The sequence below is a fragment of the Ascidiella aspersa genome, chromosome 9, assembly GCF_963924565.1.
Source record: "Ascidiella aspersa chromosome 9, kaAscAspe10.2, whole genome shotgun sequence".
In the NCBI taxonomy this organism is placed as follows: Eukaryota; Metazoa; Chordata; class Ascidiacea; order Phlebobranchia; family Ascidiidae; genus Ascidiella; species Ascidiella aspersa.
Window position 1 is genome coordinate 15,710,165 of NC_139455.1, and position 26,556 is coordinate 15,736,720.

At 35.6% G+C, this 26,556-nt stretch overlaps 3 protein-coding genes across 4 annotated transcripts; all 3 read left to right on the top strand.

Moving 5' to 3' along the window:
• The first annotated feature begins 1,772 nt into the window (after nt 1-1,772).
• On the top strand, nt 1,773-17,846 carry LOC146133219 (BTB/POZ domain-containing protein 8-like). 2 transcript variants are annotated; one of them, XR_014501665.1, is made up of 13 exons: nt 1,773-2,181; nt 2,358-2,455; nt 2,682-2,800; nt 2,862-2,979; nt 3,061-3,258; nt 4,005-4,186; nt 4,369-4,551; nt 4,704-4,841; nt 5,343-5,534; nt 6,347-6,387; nt 6,490-6,607; nt 7,016-7,959; nt 17,442-17,846. XR_014501665.1 is itself a non-coding variant. In XM_083397124.1 (12 exons), the coding sequence occupies exons 1-12, from the start codon at nt 2,090-2,092 to the stop codon at nt 7,196-7,198; spliced, it is 1,662 nt and encodes a 553-aa protein (XP_083253250.1). In that variant the 5' UTR covers nt 1,773-2,089; the 3' UTR covers nt 7,199-8,235. The 2 variants fall into 2 exon arrangements, 1 of the variants encoding a protein (XP_083253250.1); XM_083397124.1 differs by lacking the exon at nt 17,442-17,846 and having other exon boundaries at nt 7,016-8,235.
• On the top strand, nt 13,078-16,897 carry LOC146133220 (UNC93-like protein). Its single transcript, XM_083397682.1, has 6 exons — nt 13,078-13,266; nt 13,497-13,619; nt 13,802-13,955; nt 14,521-14,606; nt 16,219-16,456; nt 16,653-16,897. The coding sequence occupies exons 1-6, from the start codon at nt 13,078-13,080 to the stop codon at nt 16,895-16,897; spliced, it is 1,035 nt and encodes a 344-aa protein (XP_083253808.1).
• Nucleotides 17,847-22,483: 4,637 nt separating the features above from the next.
• LOC146133221 (protein unc-93 homolog A-like) lies at nt 22,484-26,303 on the top strand. Its single transcript, XM_083397683.1, has 5 exons — nt 22,484-22,672; nt 22,903-23,025; nt 23,208-23,361; nt 25,671-25,862; nt 26,059-26,303. Exons 1-5 carry the CDS (start codon nt 22,484-22,486, stop codon nt 26,301-26,303), a joined length of 903 nt encoding a protein of 300 aa, XP_083253809.1.
• The last annotated feature ends 253 nt before the right edge of the window (nt 26,304-26,556 follow it).

The window sequence follows — 26,556 nt, forward strand, 5'->3', positions numbered from 1 at the left end:
CAGCTGTTAAAGTTCGTTACATATGAGTGATTTCCATACTTAATAAAAAATAATAAATCGAGACTTGTTTTTAAAGTTTTTTTTATATTAATTTGTGGGTAATTTTAAAGTTTTTAAAACAAATATGCTGGTAATGTTAACTATGCTCTACTTCAGAAGTTTTAATGCAATTTACTAAATTATTGACAGAAGTAAAATTTCCACTATTATTGGTTTCGGTAATTTCCCTATAAAGAAAGGTGGTAATTGTTACAAATGTAAATAAATAACAGTGGTAAGTAATTTCACTTTTAATATCCAGAAGACATCACACTTATGTTTTCAATATTGTCAATTATTTAACGCCAAAATGAAATGCCCATTTTTCATTGATAGGTGCTATTATAAAAACATTATGCATAGGAACAACATGATGGGGGATGACCAAGAAGGCAAGCAAGCTTGTGTTAAGGTCAGACATTTTGCGCTGGCCTAGAATTCTACCACATTTTCGTCTTGGGGTTTACATTGCTAACAATATCCCTGTTAAGGTGGGAGTTAGCTTTTGGTTTTGGTGGGTCAAGTATTATTATTATTACAATTATTATATCATATTTATGTCCATCTTGGAATTTCATTTTTGACAACTCGTTACGTTAGTTACTGTAAAAAACTTTTTTAATATGAAAAAACATATATATAATTAGTGTACAAAGGCATTGTCACAGTTTACCTTTATTTAAGTTTAAATGTTTTTTTCTAACCCTAAGTGCGCAATATACTATTTCAGGTGTGCACACAAATTGCTTAGAAAAAATATCAGGTGTGCACCTGCCGAAGTATGCAGACTGGTCTTTTTATCTTTGCTGCCTTTAAGCCGTTTGTGTTTCACGTATTTTGACCTGTGTTGTTGTTTTGAACAGAAGTTTTGCATGCTGGACTTAGTTTCGGATATTTATAGTTTTTAATTTACTACTTTTTAATATAATTTAACAAATATACTGACGTTGCTCTTGCAGGTGAAACATTTTACATAAATTTTTAACATCTTGAAGAAATGTCTGACCTTAACACTAGCCTTGCTAGACCATTGTGTTGTTACTTAATCTTTTTTTTTTCTTTTTTTAAGGCTCTATCCAATATCACACATTCAGTGCAACATTTTAAATATGGTCCATATTTTGGTTGCTTAAAATTGGAATGCTTCTACCAGATTCAGGATTTTTTTATAGTCATTCGATTGTGACATTACTTATATCTTTCATAAATCCTACTAGAATACTATTACTGAATTAGCTGATGTGCTAAATTTAACCCACCACTGGACCAATTGTACACTATAGTGACTTAACAATTACTAGAGTTTTAAACAAGTCATTTCGAAATGATTAAGTTCAAGTCAAGTTCTTTCTTAAATCACTTAAGTCCAAATCAAGTTACTTTGAATAAATAGCAAGTCAAGTCCCAGTCAAGTCATAATTAGAGCAAGTTAAGTCTTTGTCATATATTTATTTATATTCATTGACTAATCATGACGCTGGGACCAAGCTCAAACAGGATATAAGACAGGCCTAACTTTGATAGCTGCTATATGGTAGGCCTGAAATATTTTTATCACCCAATAAGTTCATCTCTTTTGGTTCATTGTACATTGTTAAGCAAAAGTTTGAGGTTAAAACAAACAATGCAAATTTATTTGACAGAGTCACATCATGATGATTTTGTGTTAACCCTTTAAATTTTTCAAAGGAAATATTAATAAGAAAATTTATTAGAACTAATTTTGTCGCTGAAACTTTAACTTAACATTAGGCCCATGCCAAAAATTCACATAAAACTATAGTTCTGTTCAAAAGATAAACAATAAAACGAAAATTGCAAATAGGGAATTTTCTTTTTTCTGTATATGAAAACATAATAGCCCTGCTACATGATCTTATACTTATTAATTTAAACTAAGGTATAAATTATTATTCATTTCTTAGATCATTTTAATGAATTGTAACTTCTTAGGTTAGGAAATGTCTAAAAACATCTGATCAGTATATATTCTATAACCCAGAGAAAATAAGCTGTAACTCTCAAGTTGTTAGTTTCTCTTCGGTAAAATATGCCTGGTTTGAAAGTTCAAAACTTAAAATTTCGGAAGCGAATAAAACATTGGAAATTAACAAAAATGAAAGAACTCCTAAGTGACTTAACGTAAGTTTTTTTTACTGTCATTTTATGCCAATGTTATATTTTGGTTTGTGTTTTACCCCAGTCATTATCTATTTTTAGTTATTGCCGCAGTTTCCATTCAAAGAAAAAATGATAGCTGTACCATCTTCATACTGAAATTAATGTTAATATGTTAACAGTTTGCTTTATCTTTTAAGAAATGTCGCAGAAAAATGTTCAAAAAATACACTGATTTGTCAAATTTTAAATGATGAAAATGATTTTTTGCTATGTGAAAAACAATCGAACAGGACAGGTTGGTATAATTCTTTACACTTCTAAGTTATGATGTTTAGGTCACTCTTATTATAATAACTTATTATAATAGAATAAATCTGAAACAGACTAGTTATTTAGTAAATAATTTTTTTGTAATGTATTTGATTGAGACATAACTTTTATGTGTTTGTTAAAGAATTATGTTTTTTTTTTTAAATTAAGCTGCCTTTAGAGTATTGTGTATATCCTAATTGATTTTGCAGACAAGGGTTCACAACCTGAATGCATTTCAGAGCTGGTGTTGATAAGCACAAGTTATTTTTCAAATAATAATTTATGCTCACTCCTTTCATCTGGTAGCAAATCAGACATAACAGTGAAGGTTTGCATTTTATGGCTTAAATATAGAGTGTTTTCAAACTTGAAAATATTGTTTTTTCAAGGTTCAGGGTGTATGTTTCTTTGGACACAAGTGTGTTTTATCAGCAAGATCTCTGTATTTTAGATGCATGTTTGAATCAAATAATTGGATTGAATCAGATTTGACTGAGGTTGAAATAAGTATGTGGCAATTCAATTAAAACATATTTTATCATGGCTCTAAATGAAAAGTATTGCTAAAGTTAATCGAATTGTTTTTAGATGGCATTTCAGTGAGAGCTTTTGGTATATATTTTTGTTATATCTATGGAATGTTTGTTGATTTCTCTGCTGTTAGTAATTTGCCCACACTTGAGGTTGCATCAGCAGCTGACATGCTTGGCTCAACAGTTTTACTGGAAGCGGTTGAATTGTATCTTTACAAAGAAAAGTGTCATTTATTTCATCAACCATGCTCTGGTAAATCTAAAGAAATTAAACATGCAACTAACTTTTTTGAAATTATAATAAATTTTTAAGGAAGGTATGGTTTTTGGTATATACTTGTTGTATCTAAATAGTACAGTTTTCCTAAAATTATTAAAAATATATGAAGATATTTTTATTTATTAAAATTAAAAAAAATAATTGTGATTAGCGGACATCAACTATTTCTTGCTACTTTTCATGACCAATTAAAGTTATGTTAAGTCATAACAATCGGGTACAGTTCCTATAGATTGGTGTTGTTCGCAGGGAATGGGTACTAGCCATGACCCCTCAAAAGTATCTGTGCATACTACATTATGTTTTTTGTATTTTCAGAAAACGCTTATTATCTAAACTAAAAAAAGATAATTGGTAAAATAATAACTGTTCAAAGTTACTCGCTTCCCCAAAGTAAATGTTTGACATATACATTATCCAGAGAACAGGCTATCACCGGGGGTTTTGCAAGTCTCCTTTGTAGTTTGTGCAAATCTATAATGTGTTTGTGTTTAGCCAATAGCTATTGTATTGTAAGTACATGAGTGTAATGGACATACTATTAATTGTTTTTTTAAGATATTAATTTAATATATGAGGGGGAGCACAAAATTACGATTACCAATGAGTGGCAGGACAGAAAAGAGGCTAATGACCGCTAATATAGATAAACTGCTTTATGTGATTTCTTTTCTCTCTAATTCTTTTACAGGATATGATTGTATACTTTATTTCTGCAGGTTGCTTAACTGGTTTTAACGAGGCTCTCAGTATAGCAGCAACCCGCAACCTACCTAAACTGAAAGAATGTTGTTTAGAATGGAACTCATGCTATTTTCCTAAACTTTGGCACATAGAAAGCTTTTGCAAATTACCATCAAACTTGTTGGAAGAATGCTACTTGGCTGTAGAAAATACCTTGGTTTGTCGGAATTGTTTTTGCAAATTGCAATATGTTATATTTAAGTTTATTTTGTTGTATAGCCAGTACGCAAAACATGTTTCTAAAAAATAAACCACAACTAGGCTGTAAGGAATACAAAACATTACAAATGTGTCTATACATTTTTTTTAAATCAATACTTTTATACTTATATTTTAAAGACGGTGTCAAGTGTTGGTGATATAACTTTGGGTGCAGACTTGCTGTTGGGTGGCCTAACATCTGTTAGTTGGGAGAAGCCCATGGTTAGAGTAGCAACAAGGTTAATGCACTCTTGTGAAGACTATATAGCAAAGAACCTGTATGAAATTACTGTGAATGGAAAATGGGATTTGCTGTTCCAGGTTTTATTATCTTAAATGTTTTGATAACACTGGATAGTAGTATAGCATATTATATTTAAAAATAAGTAACCTATTTAACAAGTTTTTCACGTAATATTAAGTTACTGATAATACTTTTTTTTAATCAATTTTATTAGGATTGTGTTTTATAGGGCCTTGGGTGCAGAAGGGAAATAGTTGAAAGAATATTGAAAACAGTTTGCTTCAAACTCGACCACAACAATGTGTGCACTCAGTACAACGCCCTTACAATTCTTCTTGAATTTGCAGACAGTGAAGAATGGAATCCGGTAGGTTAAATCATAGTTGTTAACATATTGTTGTCAATGTTTACATTAAATACCTAAAAACATTATATACTAAACAATATATAAAAAGCTACAAATCCAATACCAAAATCTAAAATACCGTCATTTATATATCTCACATGTGGTTGCAAAGAATCAAGATTAACATTTCGTTTATAAGAGTAAAATTTGTGGAGAGTCTCTACAACAGTAGTATAAAGGTCGTTCTAATTTGTCGGGGCAGCTCCTGAATAATTGCGATGCTAATATACTTAAGTGGTAATATCTTCATCATAAGCAAATTTATATCCTGATATTTTATTCGAGGTGTGTACGAGGTAACAAGTTATTGTAGTGCACTACCGTTACTCTGTTAGTAAAATATTGACACCCGATTTAGACTAACACATAAACACTTTCTAAACCGAAATAGGCGATGACTCTTATGGATACACGTAGAGACTTGTTGCCTTCTCAATGTGTTTTTAATTCTGCTTCACCCAGATCGCAAAGCCGTTGAGAGCTGCAGCTGAAAAGGCAAAAATGTACCTGACCAGTAACTGTTACGCCGTAATGCACACCAAAGGCTGGACAATCCTGCCAGAAGACTTAAGAACCGAACTGCAGGCCAGCACGTTGAGTTGCGGAGACCCGACCCGAAAACCAGCATCAAAACCGGTTCTCAGTAGTTCAAAGGTGCGAAACATGTTGTGTCCACCATAGATTACCGACATCAAACGTGGGCAATGATATAGATAGTCCTGGTGAAGTCGCGATTTCAAACACGCCGTTGTATTAAAAATGTATCTTACTCGAAGCAGCTTCGTGTACTGTGGTAATTCATAAGAACGGGTAAAATTTATCCATATTGAATTTTGGCGACATTGATCAAAATTGTGTATCTTATCCGAAAAAATCTTATCATCCTAAGGTCGCCGTGCGTGCCATCGTACATTTGAGTCTAAAAAGTTTTGTCTATTTCCAACTAAACGATATTAAGTTAACTTGTACAATATTTAAAAAAAAAAAGTTTTTTTCGTGTTGGATAGGACCGGTTTCAATATAAAAATAACAGTAATTACCAAATCTAGAATTTTTACCACTTTATACTTGATAACTAGAAACCTTGTCCCTTGGCATGGTTTCAGTGCAGCCATACAGTTTTATAAATTTAAACCAAACACGCGTTTGGAAAACATTGTGACATAATCTCTGAAAACTCCATATTCCCCCTAACAAAAATCCTGGCACCACCCCTGTTACCGTAACAGTACAAATTTGGCAACAATAAGTGAAGCCGAAGATACCCTACTCAATATGTTTCAGGCAGACATGTCAGGCCTTCTTTGTCTCCAACTTAACGAGGTCAACTATCACTTGGCAGAATCAGTTTAATTGCGCAACCTTCTCTATATACTAGATCAAGTCTGTTGATAAACTGGCCTGTCCAACGTCGGAGAAGTGAACTTAATAGTATATCATTAAATTTTGTATTGTATCGTTTCCAGATGGCAAAAACGAAACCGAAGGTAGCAAGCACCAAGGAAAGGTAACCAATTTTTGATTTGTTGTTGTGCCTAATTAACAAATGTAAATAAATTTTTAAGTTGTAAAATTTACTCAAAATCCTGATTATAGTCTGTTTGCTTAGTCGGAAACATGGAAGCAGTACAAGAAACATTCCCGAAACTTTAAAAGGAAAGACTTCTTCAAGTTGCAAAACGACAAAAAATAAAATCAGCTCATCGAATAGTGATTGTAAGAAAAAGGTAAGTGTATTTTTTTTCAGATGTAAAATACAATTTAATGGATTTTTAAAGTGATAGACTATTAAAGTATTTCCATTTTGTAGGGTTTATATCGCATAACCCCTGGCTGTGTGTGTAGCATCTGATAACATTATAAATAGTAAATAAATAAAAGTTAAATAAATAAAATAAATAAATAAAAACAACATTTTGGTCTATAGTAGGCGGTCTGGGCAGTCTGTGTTCATCAAAAAGAATTGTTCCCCTGTTTGTTTATTAGTGACACGAAACCAATAGAATAGCTTCACCGTAACTATATCCTCTACTACAAAAATAACATCTGGGTCTGTTGGCGATACGGGGCATATTTATTAACAGCAAAATTTGATGCAATTACTAAAGGGACTTATCCAGTCCATCCTACTATAGGAGGCTCGTGTAAAGCAGAAAACGCCGCGAAAGGGTCACAGTGCACTGTGGCATGTCAAAGTTGGGGATATACCACCCTTAATGCTACATGAGAAGATGACGTTCGGCTCATCTGTCGAGGATAAAGCGACAAAGACCGTTCCTTACTGCTGCTTGGAAACGTTATGTGTGCAACATAACTAATGGTGGTGTGCAAAACACAGAATAGAAAAGGTATAAAGCTTTCTAATGCTAAAATAGCTCAATAAACTGTGCTTTTTAAAATATGTTGTTTGACCAATAATGAAAGAAGTTTAGTTTTTTTGCATTTGCCACTCATAGAGGGGAACATGCATTTACTCAAATATTTTAAAATCAACATTGTTTTCGCATCGTTTTTGGGTGTTGCTGATCATATATATTTAAGGCTCCGATGTCAAATAGCTCTTTTTTACTGTCTTATAACTAGTAAACTCACGTTCAGTGGGGATGCCAAGCGTCGTACTTAAATGCGTTCAACGAATGTAGTTTCTAAACACAAACGGAAAAAGTCCTCGGTGGTGACTAAATATCCCTCTATTCTTAGGCATTATATTGGCCAGCTTTATTGCGATGAATTTGGAACTTATTCCGGCGAGTTTTATGTCTTATTCAGACGATTTAGATTTTATTATGTCATGGGTATTATTATGTTGTTAGTCTTAGTACTATATGGTATTATATATTTTCTGCTTTAGATATTGTATTTTTGTACGTCTTATTTTGTGTTTTCGATGTAACAGTTATACTTATCTTTTTTAGTCATGTATTAATAGATAAAAGCAAAGGCATTAAGTCGTACACTTTTCTTTTCATACTATTTGGCCATTTTTAACCTTGGTATTGTCGTGCACATCTGTAACTGCATCGGTGTTAACAATTGTTATTTGGTTGTACCACGCTGTCGCTGCCTATCATACATTAAGGTTGTGACTTAGTTGCCATTGCTTCAAAATTATGTTTAGGATACTTCAGGGCACTTGCCATGTGGTGAAAACTGTTTATCAGCGCGTGGTGCTAAAGATTTTAAAACACAAATATACAAGTAGGTATTATCAAAAGCTGTCCGTTGGCATTATGGTCATGAAATAAAATTGTTAATACGCTTTACACTCTTTGTGCCCAAAATGTCGCAATCACTTTGTTTTAACGTTTTATTAGTCTTGTGTATGGTTGTAAACGTGACACCCTCTGTTTTATTGTAGCACATAATGAATAAAACAAAGGTAAAACAGCGTATTTATTACTATTCAAGAGGTCCAGAGTTCTCTACCGAATTGTTATAACTGTCAAGGTACCTGTTTTATTGACTGGTAGTCTCTTTTTATTAAGTGACACTAAATCAGTGGTTCTCAAAGTATGGGTCGTGCAGGGTAAAAAAATGGGTCGCTTTATGCATGGTGATTCAATCCTGCGCAAACGAACTTTTTTTGTTTTATTTTTCAAATATTTTCAATTCAATTATAACTGAATTATTGCATAAATAAGCTTTTCATGTTGCTTCAAATCTGTAACCTGGATTATTGCATCATAAGTGGTTTTATAAACGTTTAGATGGTAGCCAGCTACAGTATAGCCCAGGGGTGTCCAACACACAAACATGCCGACGTGCCAATTTTTATCTTACAATTTCTTTCCGTGCCAAAGTCTAGTAGGCCTACTATTTTTTTTGTAATATTAAAAGCGCTTTTATACAAAAAATAAAAACAGTATTATGTTAAAATATCAGAAGTAATTGTTTGTTGTCGTAATTGCTGGGATTGTTTTGTATTGCGAATAAACAATGACAATTGGCTGTATAACAAATTTGGCTTTTTTGACAATTGGCTGTAATTTTTGGGGGCTTTCGTGCCATTTTTTGTTAGGTCGTGTGCCACATTTGGCACGCGTGCCTCATGTTGGACACCCTGGTATAGCCATAGCCAACTGCAGTAGCTGCTAAGACTGGTGTAAGCTTTCAGTTACCAAACAAGCCACCCTGATATTATAAAGAAAAAAATTCAGTTTCACCAATCACACAAATAAATCAATCATGTGTTTGTAATCAATCATTGTTTCATAGAACTGTGTACTACATCTAGTTGTCTGTGTCTTTTTTTTGTTTCATTCATATCAGAAAAAGTAAATTTTTTGATGTTTGAGGCTTGGGTCGTGAGTTGCTCATAAAGCTCAGATTTGGGTCGCACTCAAAAAAGTTTGAAAACCACTGCACTAAATGATAAAAAGATAGGAATACCACGGTCCCACGGTTGTCATGTTTCAGATAGTTTTGATAAAACCTTGGGCTAAAGGTGCCCTTTGGACAGAGGTTTTCAACCTATGGGCCATGGCCCTATAGTGGGTCATGACGCTGTTTTCTGTGGGCCACAGAGCTTTGCGTACAGTGATGTCAAAAAGCGTGTCATTATGAACACATAAGAGTCCGACAGATAAATAACAAAAACCTCGACCTAATGTTATATTTGTAACATCATTTCTTTTTACAATGGCAAACACCTTGCTTTCGTATTATTCTTTGTTACGTTTATAGTGCTGCGCAACCGGTGTGCCGCGACGTTCCCGTAGTTGCGTTAGGCCTACTTGTGTTTCAGGGTACTTTTCAATCAGTCGTATTGTAAGTATTTTGACCTTATGCAATATTTCAGGTATAAATTTATGAACATGCGCTCGAAACCCAAAAAATATCATTGTAAAAATATTATTGGCATTTTATAATTAGTCTTGGGAGTTGTTTCGAAAAATATCTCAAGTTGCAAAATATAAAGCACCAATGTCTGGTTTCATTTTCCAAATGCTATCAAAAGCCCTCTGTTTTCCGTTAGCTGTTGCAAGGAAGTACAATTTTTAGGACTCTAACTGGTTTCTGAAATTTTCAGAAAGTCTGTAAAACCGCAAAATTAAAAGATAAAGGAATGTAATGCGTAAAACTTCCTGCGCCTTTGGCGCATTTTATTATAAACTACTTGTTTTTATATTGGCTGCTCATGATATTGACTGGACCGCTTTATTTATTGAACTACTCGCCTTGGCGGTCCCAATCCACGCCATTAAGTATGGGGCGACGTAACGCATTTGAAATAATGTACAAGCTTTATTAATTTATTGTGTTGTTGAAACTTTATGTTTTTTCATTAAACGTTAAATGGGCCACCGCCATTTTTTTACTAATTTAGTGGGCCATGAGCAAAAAAAGGTTGAAAACCCCTGTCTTAGGACATCCTCTATAATAAAAGTTACGTCAATTCCCACAGATAAATATAATTTTTGTTTTAATATTATGTTTGTCCAGTACATCTTTTTGCTAATGCGCGTATAAGCTACATGTTTGACCATGCAAAAAGGCTTCCTTAGATAACTATTCCCTGACCTAAGTTTCTGATCTTAAAAAAATGTATTGCGTTTTCTGCAACAATATTCCCGGATTTCCCACTCACAACGGATACCCTGAGGAAAAGCCACCTTGTGTGACGAAAAGTATGGTCTACGTTGCAAAGCAAACAATTCAACTCAAATACGGTACGTTAGGGTTTCACAGCTTACTTAGGCTATAATAGGCTACCTAGCGTTGCCTCATAGCTAGCAAATTAGAAAGTTACGCAGCTCAATAGGCTTATCTAGATACCATTAGGCATGTATTGCGGAGCATTAAGCCCTTCTATTAAATTTTAAAGTCATATAGGCAGGGTTACCATCTTCTAAAAACCAAAAATAAGCACAACAGTATATTGAGGTTTAATAAATTCTAGAATAAGACAAACTAAGCACACAACTCAAAGATAATCACGTTTCTTTGCAATAAACACATTAGTATTTTCTAAGACACTGCAGTCAAAAATAAGCATAACTCTTAGAAATAAGCGTGGTCTGGTAACTCTGCATATAGGCTATCTTATGACAATCAATTTTTATAAAGTTTACTCGCATTGCCGATAAAGATTTACATTTTCCGCGCAAAACATATTTTTGAGCGGCAGATTGACTCAGAACACTATAAAAATGACGCACAGATAGAAATAAATTATTATGAATGTCAACAACCAGGCGCAAAATCGCATAGTTTGTGAATGCACATTGCTTTGAATTTGGTCTCACGACATTACCGGAAGCGTTCTTGTTGAGTTGCAATTCGTCATACGTTGTGTGGTGATTAGACTTAAATCCTACGGCTGAGATAATGCTAGCCAAGTAAGCTATTATAAGAAAGTATATAGTCAGTATTCAGGTAATATTAAAAAGTGTGCGTTGACGAAATGGGGTGCGCAATTATGCAACTGAAGTCAGTTCGCGCTAAACACGAAAGTTTAGGCATTTGTAGTTAGCAAAAAATATTTTAACATTTTTAGGTGGATAGCCTCGTTGTTACCTATAAGTTATAACACTTTCGAAACAAATCGTGTTTTGGTGTGATAATAACCGGGCCGGTGTATGTCTGCCTGTAAACGCAATTCAAGTTGTTCTTTGTAGTGTGTTTGAGCATTGTCTCCACTGCTCTAAGTGACAAACATGTTCTAACGACAAAAAAACTGTATATAATCCAATCACTAATGGTTTAAAAATCGACATGATGGAATAAAAACTTTTACACAAAAAAATAATCTCGCACTAGTGGTCTATGATATCTTAAGCATTACTCTTATTTTGCAATGATCACATAGGGCCTATATTTTTTGGTGAGGCTGGGACTGCACCCTCATCAGTCGAGCCTTAATCTGGCCCTGACAATATGCATACATTTAACCAACACAAACTTTTTTGTCAATAATTTTAGGACATTTTTAACAGGTATTGCTGTTTTAAAAACTTTAGGGAATTGCTGTTTTAAAAACAATAGTATACCGGTAGGACTGGAATTGCAGTTTAAGCGTGCCAAAAAATCGACATACGAGATATATCATGCCCGGGTGTTGTGCCTCCGTTGTGGCGCAATATTACATTTTAACTGTTGCCCTTCTGCTAAGTAGTTCGGTGTACATAGGTAAGTAATACCAAACAAGATACGATACAATGTATAGACAACTTTTTTTATTTTGGATTAGCTCATTAAAAGATGGTTTAGAATAGCTGATAGGAAGCTGGTGTGCTTATGGCAAAGTACTCATTAAAAACAAAATTGAACAAAAAAATACCAATATTAGCAATCATATGGCAAAGTACTTTATAGGGTCACTTTATAAAGTAAACTATGCCCCTTTGGCCGAGGCTATATTTTTTGACAAACTTTAATATGTAGGCCTATAAACAAAAAATAAAGTCTATTCAACCAAAGGGCGCTATGCACAATATGGTATGTGGCGCCGTTTTGACTTAATAACTCTATTATGTACAATTGTTTTAAATGAGACTACAAATGCTGTTATTTGGGAGCAATATGAAAATCTCTTTTTATGTGTCATTTTTTTTCCAATTTCAACCAAATAAACGCAGTATTTCGAGATGCGCGCGATTAGGACTGATTATAGCCACCAAAGTTCACTGGAGAACAACAGGTGTCTTTAACAATAATTGTTTTATGACATCACGGTATGGCGCAACTTTGTGGCGTAATCCCTAAAAGTTTTCGTGGTACCCTAAAATAAAAGCACACTCACTACAAAATCAATACCACTTAAAAGGAGTAGGGCATTGTTTAAAACAACTATTATTATTGGTCAACTTGTAATTATGTCATGAAGCAATCGGCATAACTTTATATAATAATGGTTGTTAAAAGTGCAATATTGTTTAGGAATTCTATCCTTGCAAAGCAGCGTCAACATTATGGGAAATATTGGAACAACATGTGCCAGTATTTTGTTCTTGTGTGCAATATTTCTCTTGTTGACTGCTACTCCAGTTATGTTGTTAAGGGTTGGACCAAAGTGGTGCCTTGTAACAGGAGAAATTGGGTACCTTTTCTATACTCTTGGAAATTTCTCTTTAAGTAAGTTGACAACGCGCCAAAATGCGCGCTTGACTCATTACATTGCATTATGTCAGTTCTTTCTGCCACTGCCAATATTTTATATTTGCCACAGAAAACAACATTTTTTACAGGTTATTACAGTATGATACCAGGCGCAGTGATTGGCTCTCTGGGCGAGGCGTTCGTGTGGTCTTCTGCTCCCCTTATTGTCATACACTTAGTAAAAGAAACTTGGGAAAAAAGAGATAAAGACGACCAAACCTCGCAAAGCATCGATCACCTGAGGAATAAATGGTTCGGACACTTTTACGCCATGCTGAAAGCCAGTCTGGTAGGCCATGTATAGTGGAATACATGTACTAATTGGGCCCATATATTTGGCAAAACACAATAATTCACGTCGAACGAATCATCATTATAAGACAAAACTGTGGTTACTAGCTGAAACATTATTTTTTAAAGGTACCGATAAAGTTCGATAATTTAGTGGTAGCCTACCGATAAGGCTATAGGATAGGTAATATAGTTTGATAACCATTTATTTTGTGGTTTATTGTCCAGATTATCGGCAACATTCTATCGTATGCTGTGTTGTACGGCGGCCGGCACCTGAATGTCAACACAACAAAAGCAACCACAGACCTTTACAGCAACATTTCAATGTGCGGCAGCCGCTACTGTTATGTAAGTGGGCAATTGGGCATAGGAAACCAGCGTAAGATTAATAGAGTTCGAATAGGAGTTAAAAAAACAGGGGCTAAAAATATATTGGGTTAATCTCTTCTTCTATTCTACAAATGTAGCATGCAGTATAAACGTTACCTTTTGAGGAGAAACATAGGAAAACGTTTGCTTGTGTCTGACAGGATTTTCATCAAACAGGCGCTAAAAACAAATACGTGCCGCAAAGTCGCTGGTCGATTCTACTGCTGGTCGGCGTCTACGCTCTCATGCAAGTCGCCAGTATCGCCATTCACTCATTTGCGCTTAAAAAAATTGTCACCAACGACGAAAACCAAGGTGCTTATGTCTTTTAACAAACTGAGCTTAGTTCGCGTCTGTCGTACAGGTCAAGAACAAGTACTTTTGGGTCTAAACAAAAAATCAGATATGACGTCACAAGTTGCGTTATTACGTTTGGCCAATGTTCGAGTTAAAAAAAAATTAACCAAATAACTGGTGTGCAATCATGTAAGCGCGCAATAATTGCGTTTGTTCGATTTCGCATTCGTGTAACTGAGTCCACACGGCTCAAAGTTATCTATGTAGACGTAGATGACAAAATGTGTCGCGCTTCTCGCAAATCTTGTTTGACTTTTTCGTGTCCGTTTAAGCGTAAAAAGGCTTCAAAACGTTATTCTAAACTGCCATAAATAGGTTAATAAATATATAACACAGTCATGCGTTATATATTACCTGACTACCGAAAGCAATGTATGTTTATTCAGTGACCTCTTTTAACAGTTATGTTTATATATATATACGGATTTGTTTGCAGAAAGCCGCGTGCTATATCTTCTGGCATCATCTATCAAGACGACTTTTCGCCATATTTTTTCTCTCGATAACCTTCTATTAATGCCAGTGGGTCTCTACTATGGTGGAACTGTGTCGTACGCAGCCTCAAATTTTACAAGGGCGTTTGTTTCTTGTACGACTGGAGTGCAGCAGGTATGTTTAAATTTTGGTTTAAACGAGGATACAGTGTGCAACATGGCACACAATAAGATATTAAATTTTGCAGAATGAATTACGCTTGAAAGGCACCCCCACATTTTCCAACTCGTACCGGCTTTTAAAATAAGGGCTTTCATTTAAAAGTAACCATAATGATGCTGTATTATTATTTTACTCTGATCGTATCTTATAGCAAATGCATGGAAACTTTCTTGTTATGTTACTGAAAGGTTAATTGGGTATTTCCGCTTGGAACCTAACGTGCTGTTGATGGACTATCACCAATTTGTTGTAATACATTATCATACACGATAATAAGGTAGCACATCCTGTCTATAAACATCTTTCAATATTTCATAGAGCTTTACACAACAAGAACTCGTTAATTAACCCATAATAATGTCTTATGGGGTACAACCGCAACTCGTTTATTAATGTATTTATAGGGATGTTCCTCCGCAGTTCCTTTTGTACATTATTCTTGCAATAAAATTAAAAAAAGAATTATCATCCGTGTCTTTTTGAGGTGCTAGCTAGAAAAACATTACTTTCGTCCAGGGATCAAAGAAGAACATTTTTTTTTTCGGAACAATAATACAATTTGTACACAGTTACGTAATTTCAGGACGTTTTGAACAAGTAACCTTACGAAACGTAAGGTTATCGATCTAGTACACAAATATACAACTGAAATTAATTCTAGGTGATGTACGTTGTCGTCCCGGTAAAAACTGAACATGTTTACCAGTAAGGCATACCGGCCAAAGCCCTTTGTTCGGAAGGCCGTTCCGGCAGTAATTATTTTAACCGGAACGCCGTTTCGGCTAACTTTCACTCCTGTTGTTTACTGCGACACCCTTTACCCAAGGGGGGTTGGATGAGGTTGTTTGGGGTGTCGCCGTACTTACTGTCAAACAAAAATTGAAGAAAAATAGCAATATTAGTAAAAGGAAATAAGAACAACCGCCAGTCTAACAATGGCATGTTTGACATTTGTTTTACTGAACTATAGTTTTGCTGATGACGTTCATTTATTTTTTTGCTCATCAATGGCCAAAGCATAGCGGCTGTCCCGCGACAATAAAAAAATTGGCAACTATTGATCACGTAAAAAAATATGTGTTAATTCGTGAAAATACTATTTATTAGCAATGGTTGTTAGATGACATATTTCGATCATGTAACTTGGATGTTTTTCACGAAATCAGCAAAAAAACTTCTTTGTTTTTATAAAATTGTAAGGACGTGATAAACTATTTCAAGCAACGGTTTTTAAGTGTTTTGTAAGTTTATGGTTTAAAAAACGGTGGAAACAATGTTACTTTTATAGTTATTTACCCTATCCTATACTGCTGTATATAAAACATTCATAGTTATGCTTGAAGAAATGGTAAACTCAAAATTAAAAAAAAAAATTTTTAGTGGGTCCGTGACCGCTTAGGGCGCCAATAAAGGTCCGCCTAGCTTAAGAACCACGGATTTAAACAAAGATAAGTTCAACCCAAGTTAGACTCGATTCCCAAGAAACTGTGTTTAGGTATATGCACATGGTTATACTATATTGTAAACCAAATGCACAACTGCATACTTCGTTTCAACGTCATAGATTGGACTTGTGATGTGCTTCTACGGGATTTTGAACGTCCTGACAGCTTTCGCTGTTGGTCGGTTGGCTCATCGCTTCGGGCTTGTGCCAGTTGTGACAATCGGATTTGCCCTTGACTTGTCGGATTGGCTGACTCAACTGTTTTGGATGCCCACGAAGGCATCCCGGTACTACTGGACTTACGTCATCGCAAGTATGCTAGGAGCATCAGACGGCATTTGGCAAACAACAGCGTCCGGTGAGTAAACTTAACCATACGTAACTTAAAATGAATTACACCTAGCTTAAACATATTTTTGGCCCATGTAATAGTGCGTAAACACGCTATCAACCTGTGCTAGAAATACGCGTTAACACGTTTAAACTATCAAGTCCCCTTTACTGATCAACTTTTACCCGTTACCGTTTTTACATGCCCTAACTTTCCAACGCAGCAATTACGGCACTCTTTTACGTCGACCGTGCTGAGACTGCCTTTGCTTCGCTCAGCCTGTTTATTGTTCTCGGCCTTTTCTTCGGGTTTTTCCTCAGCGGCAGGATCTGCGTTCGGATGCAGATCTTCCTAATGATCGGCAACCTCGCGCTGGTTGCGGTTGGATATGCTGTAGCCGAAGCTCGCAGAAGGAGAAGAAAGTCTTCTGATGCCGAGAAACAAACTTCGATATCACAAAATAAATAATAATATGCGAGTTGTGTTTAAGAACTTCAGCATGATTGTCGAGATTTCTGGCCAGACGTCTCACGTAGCAATAAATGCGAATGTAAGAACTTTTGCCATTATTATGTGTTCCTTTCTTTCTGCAAATGCTCGAGTTATGTGTAATAAGTGGTCTGTAAGATTACAAGCACGACACATATTCATATTTGAAAAATAATGATTCTTTAGTAAAAGGGCTAAAAATGCGAATTAAGATGGACCCTCAAAAACTTTTCGTTAATGAAAGATTCTGCCACAATTGCATTGCAATACCATGAAGCATACATGGGTAAAACGAAAAAGTGTAATGCAGTCTCCCAAGTTTCGTTTAAGAATAATTTAATCCCAAAATTAAAAAAAACTTACCGACCAAATCAAATGTTTTGCAATATTTTTTAAACTTTCACGCAACTTGTACGCTTTCTGCAACCTAATACATAGCATCCACATCACATTTTTGCAGTTTGGTTTGTTGATGGTTCACATTCGTGTCGAATTCGCTTCCGCTTTGTGCAAAGGCATTAAGTCGTACACTTTTCTTTTCATACTATTTGGCCATTTTTAACCTTGGTATTGTCGTGCACATCTGTAACTGCATCGGTGTTAACAATTGTTATTTGGTTGTACCACGCTGTCGCTGCCTATCATACATTAAGGTTGTGACTTAGTTGCCATTGCTTCAAAATTATGTTTAGGATACTTCAGGGCACTTGCCATGTGGTGAAAACTGTTTATCAGCGCGTGGTGCTAAAGATTTTAAAACACAAATATACAAGTAGGTATTATCAAAAGCTGTCCGTTGGCATTATGGTCATGAAATAAAATTGTTAATACGCTTTACACTCTTTGTGCCCAAAATGTCGCAATCACTTTGTTTTAACGTTTTATTAGTCTTGTGTATGGTTGTAAACGTGACACCCTCTGTTTTATTGTAGCACATAATGAATAAAACAAAGGTAAAACAGCGTATTTATTACTATTCAAGAGGTCCAGAGTTCTCTACCGAATTGTTATAACTGTCAAGGTACCTGTTTTATTGACTGGTAGTCTCTTTTTATTAAGTGACACTAAATCAGTGGTTCTCAAAGTATGGGTCGTGCAGGGTAAAAAAATGGGTCGCTCTATGCATGGTGATTCAATCCTGCGCAAACGAACTTTTTTTGTTTTATTTTTCAAATATTTTCAATTCAATTATAACTGAATTATTGCATAAATAAGCTTTTCATGTTGCTTCAAATCTGTAACCTGGATTATTGCATCATAAGTGGTTTTATAAACGTTTAGATGGTAGCCAGCTACAGTATAGCCCAGGGGTGTCCAACACACAAACATGCCGACGTGCCAATTTTTATCTTACAATTTCTTTCCGTGCCAAAGTCTAGTAGGCCTACTATTTTTTTTGTAATATTAAAAGCGCTTTTATACAAAAAATAAAAACAGTATTATGTTAAAATATCAGAAGTAATTGTTTGTTGTCGTAATTGCTGGGATTGTTTTGTATTGCGAATAAACAATGACAATTGGCTGTATAACAAATTTGGCTTTTTTGACAATTGGCTGTAATTTTTGGGGGCTTTCGTGCCATTTTTTGTTAGGTCGTGTGCCACATTTGGCACGCGTGCCTCATGTTGGACACCCTGGTATAGCCATAGCCAACTGCAGTAGCTGCTAAGACTGGTGTAAGCTTTCAGTTACCAAACAAGCCACCCTGATATTATAAAGAAAAAAATTCAGTTTCACCAATCACACAAATAAATCAATCATGTGTTTGTAATCAATCATTGTTTCATAGAACTGTGTACTACATCTAGTTGTCTGTGTCTTTTTTTTGTTTCATTCATATCAGAAAAAGTAAATTTTTTGATGTTTGAGGCTTGGGTCGTGAGTTGCTCATAAAGCTCAGATTTGGGTCGCACTCAAAAAAGTTTGAAAACCACTGCACTAAATGATAAAAAGATAGGAATACCACGGTCCCACGGTTGTCATGTTTCAGATAGTTTTGATAAAACCTTGGGCTAAAGGTGCCCTTTGGACAGAGGTTTTCAACCTATGGGCCATGGCCCTATAGTGGGTCATGACGCTGTTTTCTGTGGGCCACAGAGCTTTGCGTACAGTGATGTCAAAAAGCGTGTCATTATGAACACATAAGAGTCCGACAGATAAATAACAAAAACCTCGACCTAATGTTATATTTGTAACATCATTTCTTTTTACAATGGCAAACACCTTGCTTTCGTATTATTCTTTGTTACGTTTATAGTGCTGCGCAACCGGTGTGCCGCGACGTTCCCGTAGTTGCGTTAGGCCTACTTGTGTTTCAGGGTACTTTTCAATCAGTCGTATTGTAAGTATTTTGACCTTATGCAATATTTCAGGTATAAATTTATGAACATGCGCTCGAAACCCAAAAAATATCATTGTAAAAATATTATTGGCATTTTATAATTAGTCTTGGGAGTTGTTTCGAAAAATATCTCAAGTTGCAAAATATAAAGCACCAATGTCTGGTTTCATTTTCCAAATGCTATCAAAAGCCCTCAGTTTTCCGTTAGCTGTTGCAAGGAAGTACAATTTTTAGGACTCTAACTGGTTTCTGAAATTTTCAGAAAGTCTGTAAAACCGCAAAATTAAAAGATAAAGGAATGTAATGCGTAAAACTTCCTGCGCCTTTGGCGCACTTTATTATAAACTACTTGTTTTTATATTGGCTGCTCATGATATTGACTGGACCGCTTTATTTATTGAACTACTCGCCTTGGCGGTCCCAATCCACGCCATTAAGTATGGGGCGACGTAACGCATTTGAAATAATGTACAAGCTTTATTAATTTATTGTGTTGTTGAAACTTTATGTTTTTTCATTAAACGTTAAATGGGCCACCGCCATTTTTTTACTAATTTAGTGGGCCATGAGCAAAAAAAGGTTGAAAACCCCTGTCTTAGGACATCCTCTATAATAAAAGTTACGTCAATTCCCACAGATAAATATAATTTTTGTTTTAATATTATGTTTGTCCAGTACATCTTTTTGCTAATGCGCGTATAAGCTACATGTTTGACCATGCAAAAAGGCTTCCTTAGATAACTATTCCCTGACCTAAGTTTCTGATCTTAAAAAAATGTATTGCGTTTTCTGCAACAATATTCCCGGATTTGTATTGCGGAGCATTAAGCCCTTCTATTAAATTTTAAAGTCATATAGGCAGGGTTACCATCTTCTAAAAACCAAAAATAAGCACAACAGTATATTGAGGTTTAATAAATTCTAGAATAAGACAAACTAAGCACACAACTCAAAGATAATCACGTTTCTTTGCAATAAACACATTAGTATTTTCTAAGACACTGCAGTCAAAAATAAGCATAACTCTTAGAAATAAGCGTGGTCTGGTAACTCTGCATATAGGCTATCTTATGACAATCAATTTTTATAAAGTTTACTCGCATTGCCGATAAAGATTTACATTTTCCGCGCAAAACATATTTTTGAGCGGCAGATTGACTCAGAACACTATAAAAATGACGCACAGATAGAAATAAATTATTATGAATGTCAACAACCAGGCGCAAAATCGCATAGTTTGTGAATGCACATTGCTTTGAATTTGGTCTCACGACATTACCGGAAGCGTTCTTGTTGAGTTGCAATTCGTCATACGTTGTGTGGTGATTAGACTTAAATCCTACGGCTGAGATAATGCTAGCCAAGTAAGCTATTATAAGAAAGTATATAGTCAGTATTCAGGTAATATTAAAAAGTGTGCGTTGACGAAATGGGGTGCGCAATTATGCAACTGAAGTCAGTTCGCGCTAAACACGAAAGTTTAGGCATTTGTAGTTAGCAAAAAATATTTTAACATTTTTAGGTGGATAGCCTCGTTGTTACCTATAAGTTATAACACTTTCGAAACAAATCGTGTTTTGGTGTGATAATAACCGGGCCGGTGTATGTCTGCCTGTAAACGCAATTCAAGTTGTTCTTTGTAGTGTGTTTGAGCATTGTCTCCACTGCTCTAAGTGACAAACATGTTCTAACGACAAAAAAACTGTATATAATCCAATCACTAATGGTTTAAAAATCGACATGATGGAATAAAAACTTTTACACAAAAAAATAATCTCGCACTAGTGGTCTATGATATCTTAAGCATTACTCTTATTTTGCAATGATCACATAGGGCCTATATTTTTTTGGTGAGGCTGGGACTGCACCCTCATCAGTCGAGCCTTAATCTGGCCCTGACAATATGCATACATTTAACCAACACAAACTTTTTTGTCAATAATTTTAGGACATTTTTAACAGGTATTGCTGTTTTAAAAACTTTAGGGAATTGCTGTTTTAAAAACAATAATATACCGGTAGGACTGGAATTGCAGTTTAAGCGTGCCAAAAAATCGACATACGAGATATATCATGCCCGGGTGTTGTGCCTCCGTTGTGGCGCAATATTACATTTTAACTGTTGCCCTTCTGCTAAGTAGTTCGGTGTACATAGGTAAGTAATACCAAACAAGATACGATACAATGTATAGACAACTTTTTTTATTTTGGATTAGCTCATTAAAAGATGGTTTAGAATAGCTGATAGGAAGCTGGTGTGCTTATGGCAAAGTACTCATTAAAAACAAAATTGAACAAAAAAATACCAATATTAGCAATCATATGGCAAAGTACTTTATAGGGTCACTTTATAAAGTAAACTATGCCCCTTTGGCCGAGGCTATATTTTTTGACAAACTTTAATATGTAGGCCTATAAACAAAAAATAAAGTCTATTCAACCAAAGGGCGCTATGCACAATATGGTATGTGGCGCCGTTTTGACTTAATAACTCTATTATGTACAATTGTTTTAAATGAGACTACAAATGCTGTTATTTGGGAGCAATATGAAAATCTCTTTTTATGTGTCATTTTTTTTCCAATTTCAACCAAATAAACGCAGTATTTCGAGATGCGCGCGATTAGGACTGATTATAGCCACCAAAGTTCACTGGAGAACAACAGGTGTCTTTAACAATAATTGTTTTATGACATCACGGTATGGCGCAACTTTGTGGCGTAATCCCTAAAAGTTTTCGTGGTACCCTAAAATAAAAGCACACTCACTACAAAATCAATACCACTTAAAAAGAGTAGGGCATTGTTTAAAACAACTATTATTATTGGTCAACTTGTAATTATGTCATGAAGCAATCGGCATAACTTTATATAATAATGGTTGTTAAAAGTGCAATATTGTTTAGGAATTCTATCCTTGCAAAGCAGCGTCAACATTATGGGAAATATTGGAACAACATGTGCCAGTATTTTGTTCTTGTGTGCAATATTTCTCTTGTTGACTGCTACTCCAGTTATGTTGTTAAGGGTTGGACCAAAGTGGTGCCTTGTAACAGGAGAAATTGGGTACCTTTTCTATACTCTTGGAAATTTCTCTTTAAGTAAGTTGACAACGCGCCAAAATGCGCGCTTGACTCATTACATTGCATTATGTCAGTTCTTTCTGCCACTGCCAATATTTTATATTTGCCACAGAAAACAACATTTTTTACAGGTTATTACAGTATGATACCAGGCGCAGTGATTGGCTCTCTGGGCGAGGCGTTCGTGTGGTCTTCTGCTCCCCTTATTGTCACACACTTAGTAAAAGAAACTTGGGAAAAAAGAGATAAAGACGACCAAACCTCGCAAAGCATCGATCACCTGAGGAATAAATGGTTCGGACACTTTTACGCCATGCTGAAAGCCAGTCTGGTAGGCCATGTATAGTGGAATACATGTACTAATTGGGCCCATATATTTGGCAAAACACAATAATTCACGTCGAACGAATCATCATTATAAGACAAAACTGTGGTTACTAGCTGAAACATTATTTTTTAAAGGTACCGATAAAGTTCGATAATTTAGTGGTAGCCTACCGATAAGGCTATAGGATAGGTAATATAGTTTGATAACCATTTATTTTGTGGTTTATTGTCCAGATTATCGGCAACATTCTATCGTATGCTGTGTTGTACGGCGGCCGGCACCTGAATGTCAACACAACAAAAGCAACCACAGACCTTTACAGCAACATTTCAATGTGCGGCAGCCGCTACTGTTATGTAAGTGGGCAATTGGGCATAGGAAACCAGCGTAAGATTAATAGAGTTCGAATAGGAGTTAAAAAAACAGGGGCTAAAAATATATTGGGTTAATCTCTTCTTCTATTCTACAAATGTAGCATGCAGTATAAACGTTACCTTTTGAGGAGAAACATAGGAAAACGTTTGCTTGTGTCTGACAGGATTTTCATCAAACAGGCGCTAAAAACAAATTCGTGCCGCAAAGTCGCTGGTCGATTCTACTGCTGGTCGGCGTCTACGCTCTCATGCAAGTCGCCAGTATCGCCATTCACTCATTTGCGCTTAAAAAAATTGTCACCAACGACGAAAACCAAGGTGCTTATGTCTTTTAACAAACTGAGCTTAGTTCGCGTCTGTCGTACAGGTCAAGAACAAGTACTTTTGGGTCTAAACAAAAAATCAGATATGACGTCACAAGTTGCGTTATTACGTTTGGCCAATGTTCGAGTTAAAAAAAAATTAACCAAATAACTGGTGTGCAATCATGTAAGCGCGCAATAATTGCGTTTGTTCGATTTCGCATTCGTGTAACTGAGTCCACACGGCTCAAAGTTATCTATGTAGACGTAGATGACAAAATGTGTCGCGCTTCTCGCAAATCTTGTTTGACTTTTTCGTGTCCGTTTAAGCGTAAAAAGGCTTCAAAACGTTATTCTAAACTGCCATAAATAGGTTAATAAATATATAACACAGTCATGCGTTATATATTACCTGACTACCGAAAGCAATGTATGTTTATTCAGTGACCTCTTTTAACAGTTATGTTTATATATATATACGGATTTGTTTGCAGAAAGCCGCGTGCTATATCTTCTGGCATCATCTATCAAGACGACTTTTCGCCATATTTTTTCTCTCGATAACCTTCTATTAATGCCAGTGGGTCTCTACTATGGTGGAACTGTGTCGTACGCAGCCTCAAATTTTACAAGGGCGTTTGTTTCTTGTACGACTGGAGTGTAGCAGGTATGTTTAAATTTTGGTTTAAACGAGGATACAGTGTGCAACATGGCACACAATAAGATATTAAATTTTGCAGAATGAATTACGCTTGAAAGGCACCCCCACATTTTCCAACTCGTACCGGCTTTTAAAATAAGGGCTTTCATTTAAAAGTAACCATAATGATGCTGTATTATTATTTTACTCTGATCGTATCTTATAGCAAATGCATGGAGACTTTCTTGTTATGTTACTGAAAGGTTAATTGGGTATTTCCGCTTGGAACCTAACGTGCTGTTGATGGACTATCACCAATTTGTTGTAATACATTATCATACACGATAATAAGGTAGCACATCCTGTCTATAAACATCTTTCAATATTTCATGGAGCTTTACACAACAAGAACTCGTTAATTAACCCATAATAATGTCTTATGGGGTACAACCGCAACTCGTTTATTAATGTATTTATAGGGATGTTCCTCCGCAGTTCCTTTTGTACATTATTCTTGCAATAAAATTAAAAAAAGAATTATCATCCGTGTCTTTTTGAGGTGCTAGCTAGAAAAACATTACTTTCGTCCAGGGATCAAAGAAGAACATTTTTTTTTTCGGAACAATAATACAATTTGTACACAGTTACGTAATTTCAGGACGTTTTGAACAAGTAACCTTACGAAACGTAAGGTTATCGATCTAGTACACAAATATACAACTGAAATTAATTCTAGGTGATGTACGTTGTCGTCCCAGGAAAAACTGAACATGTTTACCAGTAAGGCATACCGGCCAAAGCCCTTTGTTCGGAAGGCCGTTCCGGCAGTAATTATTTTAACCGGAACGCCGTTTCGGCTAACTTTCACTCCTGTTGTTTACTGCGACACCCTTTACCCAAGGGGGGTTGGATGAGGTTGTTTGGGGTGTCGCCGTACTTACTGTCAAACAAAAATTGAAGAAAAATAGCAATATTAGTAAAAGGAAATAAGAACAACCGCCAGTCTAACAATGGCATGTTTGACATTTGTTTTACTGAACTATAGTTTTGCTGATGACGTTCATTTATTTTTTTGCTCATCAATGGCCAAAGCATAGCGGCTGTCCCGCGACAATAAAAAAATTGGCAACTATTGATCACGTAAAAAAATATGTGTTAATTCGTGAAAATACTATTTATTAGCAATGGTTGTTAGATGACATATTTCGATCATGTAACTTGGATGTTTTTCACGAAATCAGCAAAAAAACTTCTTTGTTTTTATAAAATTGTAAGGACGTGATAAACTATTTCAAGCAACGGTTTTTAAGTGTTTTGTAAGTTTATGGTTTAAAAAACGGTGGAAACAATGTTACTTTTATAGTTATTTACCCTATCCTATACTGCTGTATATAAAACATTCATAGTTATGCTTGAAGAAATGGTAAACTCAAAATTAAAAAAAAAAATTTTTAGTGGGTCCGTGACCGCTTAGGGCGCCAATAAAGGTCCGCCTAGCTTAAGAACCACGGATTTAAACAAAGATAAGTTCAACCCAAGTTAGACTCGATTCCCAAGAAACTGTGTTTAGGTATATGCACATGGTTATACTATATTGTAAACCAAATGCACAACTGCATACTTCGTTTCAACGTCATAGATTGGACTTGTGATGTGCTTCTACGGGATTTTGAACGTCCTGACAGCTTTCGCTGTTGGTCGGTTGGCTCATCGCTTCGGGCTTGTGCCAGTTGTGACAATCGGATTTGCCCTTGACTTGTCGGATTGGCTGACTCAACTGTTTTGGATGCCCACGAAGGCATCCCGGTACTACTGGACTTACGTCATCGCAAGTATGCTAGGAGCATCAGACGGCATTTGGCAAACAACAGCGTCCGGTGAGTAAACTTAACCATACGTAACTTAAAATGAATTACACCTAGCTTAAACATATTTTTGGCCCATGTAATAGTGCGTAAACACGCTATCAACCTGTGCTAGAAATACGCGTTAACACGTTTAAACTATCAAGTCCCCTTTACTGATCAACTTTTACCCGTTACCGTTTTTACATGCCCTAACTTTCCAACGCAGCAATTACGGCACTCTTTTACGTCGACCGTGCTGAGACTGCCTTTGCTTCGCTCAGCCTGTTTATTGTTCTCGGCCTTTTCTTCGGGTTTTTCCTCAGCGGCAGGATCTGCGTTCGGATGCAGATCTTCCTAATGATCGGCAACCTCGCGCTGGTTGCGGTTGGATATGCTGTAGCCGAAGCTCGCAGAAGGAGAAGAAAGTCTTCTGATGCCGAGAAACAAACTTCGATATCACAAAATAAATAATAATATGCGAGTTGTGTTTAAGAACTTCAGCATGATTGTCGAGATTTCTGGCCAGACGTCTCACGTAGCAATAAATGCGAATGTAAGAACTTTTGCCATTATTATGTGTTCCTTTCTTTCTGCAAATGCTCGAGTTATGTGTAATAAGTGGTCTGTAAGATTACAAGCACGACACATATTCATATTTGAAAAATAATGATTCTTTAGTAAAAGGGCTAAAAATGCGAATTAAGATGGACCCTCAAAAACTTTT

Coding starts and splice junctions, on each gene's coding strand:
- LOC146133219 (XM_083397124.1), top strand. CDS start 2,090: ATGCCTGGTTTGAAAGTTCAAAACTTAAAATTTCGGAAGCGAATAAAA. Junction 4,552..4,703: donor AATGGGATTTGCTGTTCCAG/GTTTTATTATCT, acceptor TGTGTTTTATAG/GGCCTTGGGTGCAGAAGGGA. Junction 6,608..7,015: donor ATAGTGATTGTAAGAAAAAG/GTAAGTGTATTT, acceptor ATCCTACTATAG/GAGGCTCGTGTAAAGCAGAA.
- LOC146133220 (XM_083397682.1), top strand. CDS start 13,078: ATGATACCAGGCGCAGTGATTGGCTCTCTGGGCGAGGCGTTCGTGTGG. Junction 13,956..14,520: donor CACCAACGACGAAAACCAAG/GTGCTTATGTCT, acceptor TATTAATGCCAG/TGGGTCTCTACTATGGTGGA. Junction 14,607..16,218: donor GTACGACTGGAGTGCAGCAG/GTATGTTTAAAT, acceptor TCAACGTCATAG/ATTGGACTTGTGATGTGCTT.
- LOC146133221 (XM_083397683.1), top strand. CDS start 22,484: ATGATACCAGGCGCAGTGATTGGCTCTCTGGGCGAGGCGTTCGTGTGG. Junction 22,673..22,902: donor CCATGCTGAAAGCCAGTCTG/GTAGGCCATGTA, acceptor TTTATTGTCCAG/ATTATCGGCAACATTCTATC. Junction 23,026..23,207: donor GCGGCAGCCGCTACTGTTAT/GTAAGTGGGCAA, acceptor TGTGTCTGACAG/GATTTTCATCAAACAGGCGC.